The sequence below is a fragment of the Neoarius graeffei genome, chromosome 16 (genome assembly GCF_027579695.1).
Source record: "Neoarius graeffei isolate fNeoGra1 chromosome 16, fNeoGra1.pri, whole genome shotgun sequence".
Lineage (NCBI taxonomy): Eukaryota > Metazoa > Chordata > Actinopteri > Siluriformes > Ariidae > Neoarius > Neoarius graeffei.
This window is the reverse complement of record NC_083584.1, coordinates 38,514,246-38,515,559: the sequence shown is the minus strand read 5'-3', so window position 1 is coordinate 38,515,559 and position 1,314 is coordinate 38,514,246. Positions and strand designations below refer to the sequence as shown.

Below are 1,314 nucleotides of genomic sequence, written 5' to 3'. Positions count from 1 at the left end.
ATGGCCCTTAATGACTCTGATGTGGGCTTGGAGGTTGTCTTTGAGATCGACCCTCTCCTGCAGCTCTCTGATGTCCGCCTTACACCTGACCCAATGGTGTCAGCAGTGTTGAGTCCATGGGATGTGGCCCAGTGTGTGTCAGGTGCCCTGATATGCTGCGAGAATGCAATAATCATGGTGACCATCCTCTCTTCAGCGTCTTTGCGTGCACCTATGTTCCTGCTTATTGGTAGCTTAGCTTGGGCAGACTTCCTGGCAGGTGTAGGACTACTGCTGTACTTTATGTCTCATTGGTGTGTATCCTCAAGGGGACTGGAGCTGGCTAGTGTAGGCTTGCTGGTAAGCGCATTCAGTGCATCTGTTTTCTCCTTGCTGGGCATTACCCTCGACAGGTTCCTGTCTCTCCACCGAGCTCTGACGTATGGCTCATGCCACACACACACACACACTCGCTATGCTCTGGCTATGGGATGGGCTCTAGCAGGTCTGCAAGGGGCTCTTCCTGCTTTAGGTTGGAACTGTCTGGACGATGGACAGTCATGCAGCATAGTGTGGCCGCTGACCAGAGCACATTTAGCTACACTGTGTGGGGGCTTTCTGCTGGCCCTGGCTCTGATGCTGCAGCTCAATGCCTGGATCTGCCAAGTTGTCCTGCGCCACTCCCATCAGATTGCCCTACAGAGACACACACTGCCTTCTGCACGCACACACACACGCCGACGTGTGCACACTCTTGCCCTCATCCTTGCCATCTTTGCCAGCTGTTGGATCCCCTTTGCCCTCTATGGTCTCTTCGGGGATGGATCATCACCTGGCCTATACACATATGCCACTCTGGTGCCAGTCACAGGAAACTCTCTGCTCAACCCCTTGATTTATGCCTACAGAAACACACACATACAGCGTGCACTGAGGCAGGCTTGCTGCTGTTGTCTACCAAACACATTTCACAAAAACACGCACACGCCAAGTGATGTATAACAGACGTCAGAAACTTAGCTGAAATATGCCATTTGGTGCCATAATAGATCATGCTTTAATTAACTTACTAGACTCAAACACTTACGCACATGCACTGCCAAACAAAAGTTTGGACACACTAGACTGAAAATACTGTATACCCTTCATTGTCTAAAAAAATATTTTTTTATAAAGGCTTATGGCTTGAAGTTTATGTTGAAGACAAATATTGAGGTTAATGCCCACATATTTTATTTCAGAATTTTTTCTCAAAACAAGTAATTTTCACTGAATTGTTTAACCTATTTCTCAACAACATATATCTGCAACATATGTGTACTGTCTTGTATTTGT

At 47.5% G+C, this 1,314-nt stretch overlaps 1 protein-coding gene across 1 annotated transcript; it reads left to right on the top strand.

Annotated features, from left to right (window-relative positions):
- On the top strand, positions 1–981 carry gpr3 (G protein-coupled receptor 3). Its single transcript, XM_060942093.1, has one exon. The coding sequence runs from the start codon at positions 1–3 to the stop codon at positions 979–981; it is 981 nt and encodes a 326-aa protein (XP_060798076.1).
- Positions 982–1,314: the final 333 nt, after the last annotated feature.

Coding starts and splice junctions, on each gene's coding strand:
- gpr3 (XM_060942093.1), top strand. CDS start 1: ATGGCCCTTAATGACTCTGATGTGGGCTTGGAGGTTGTCTTTGAGATC.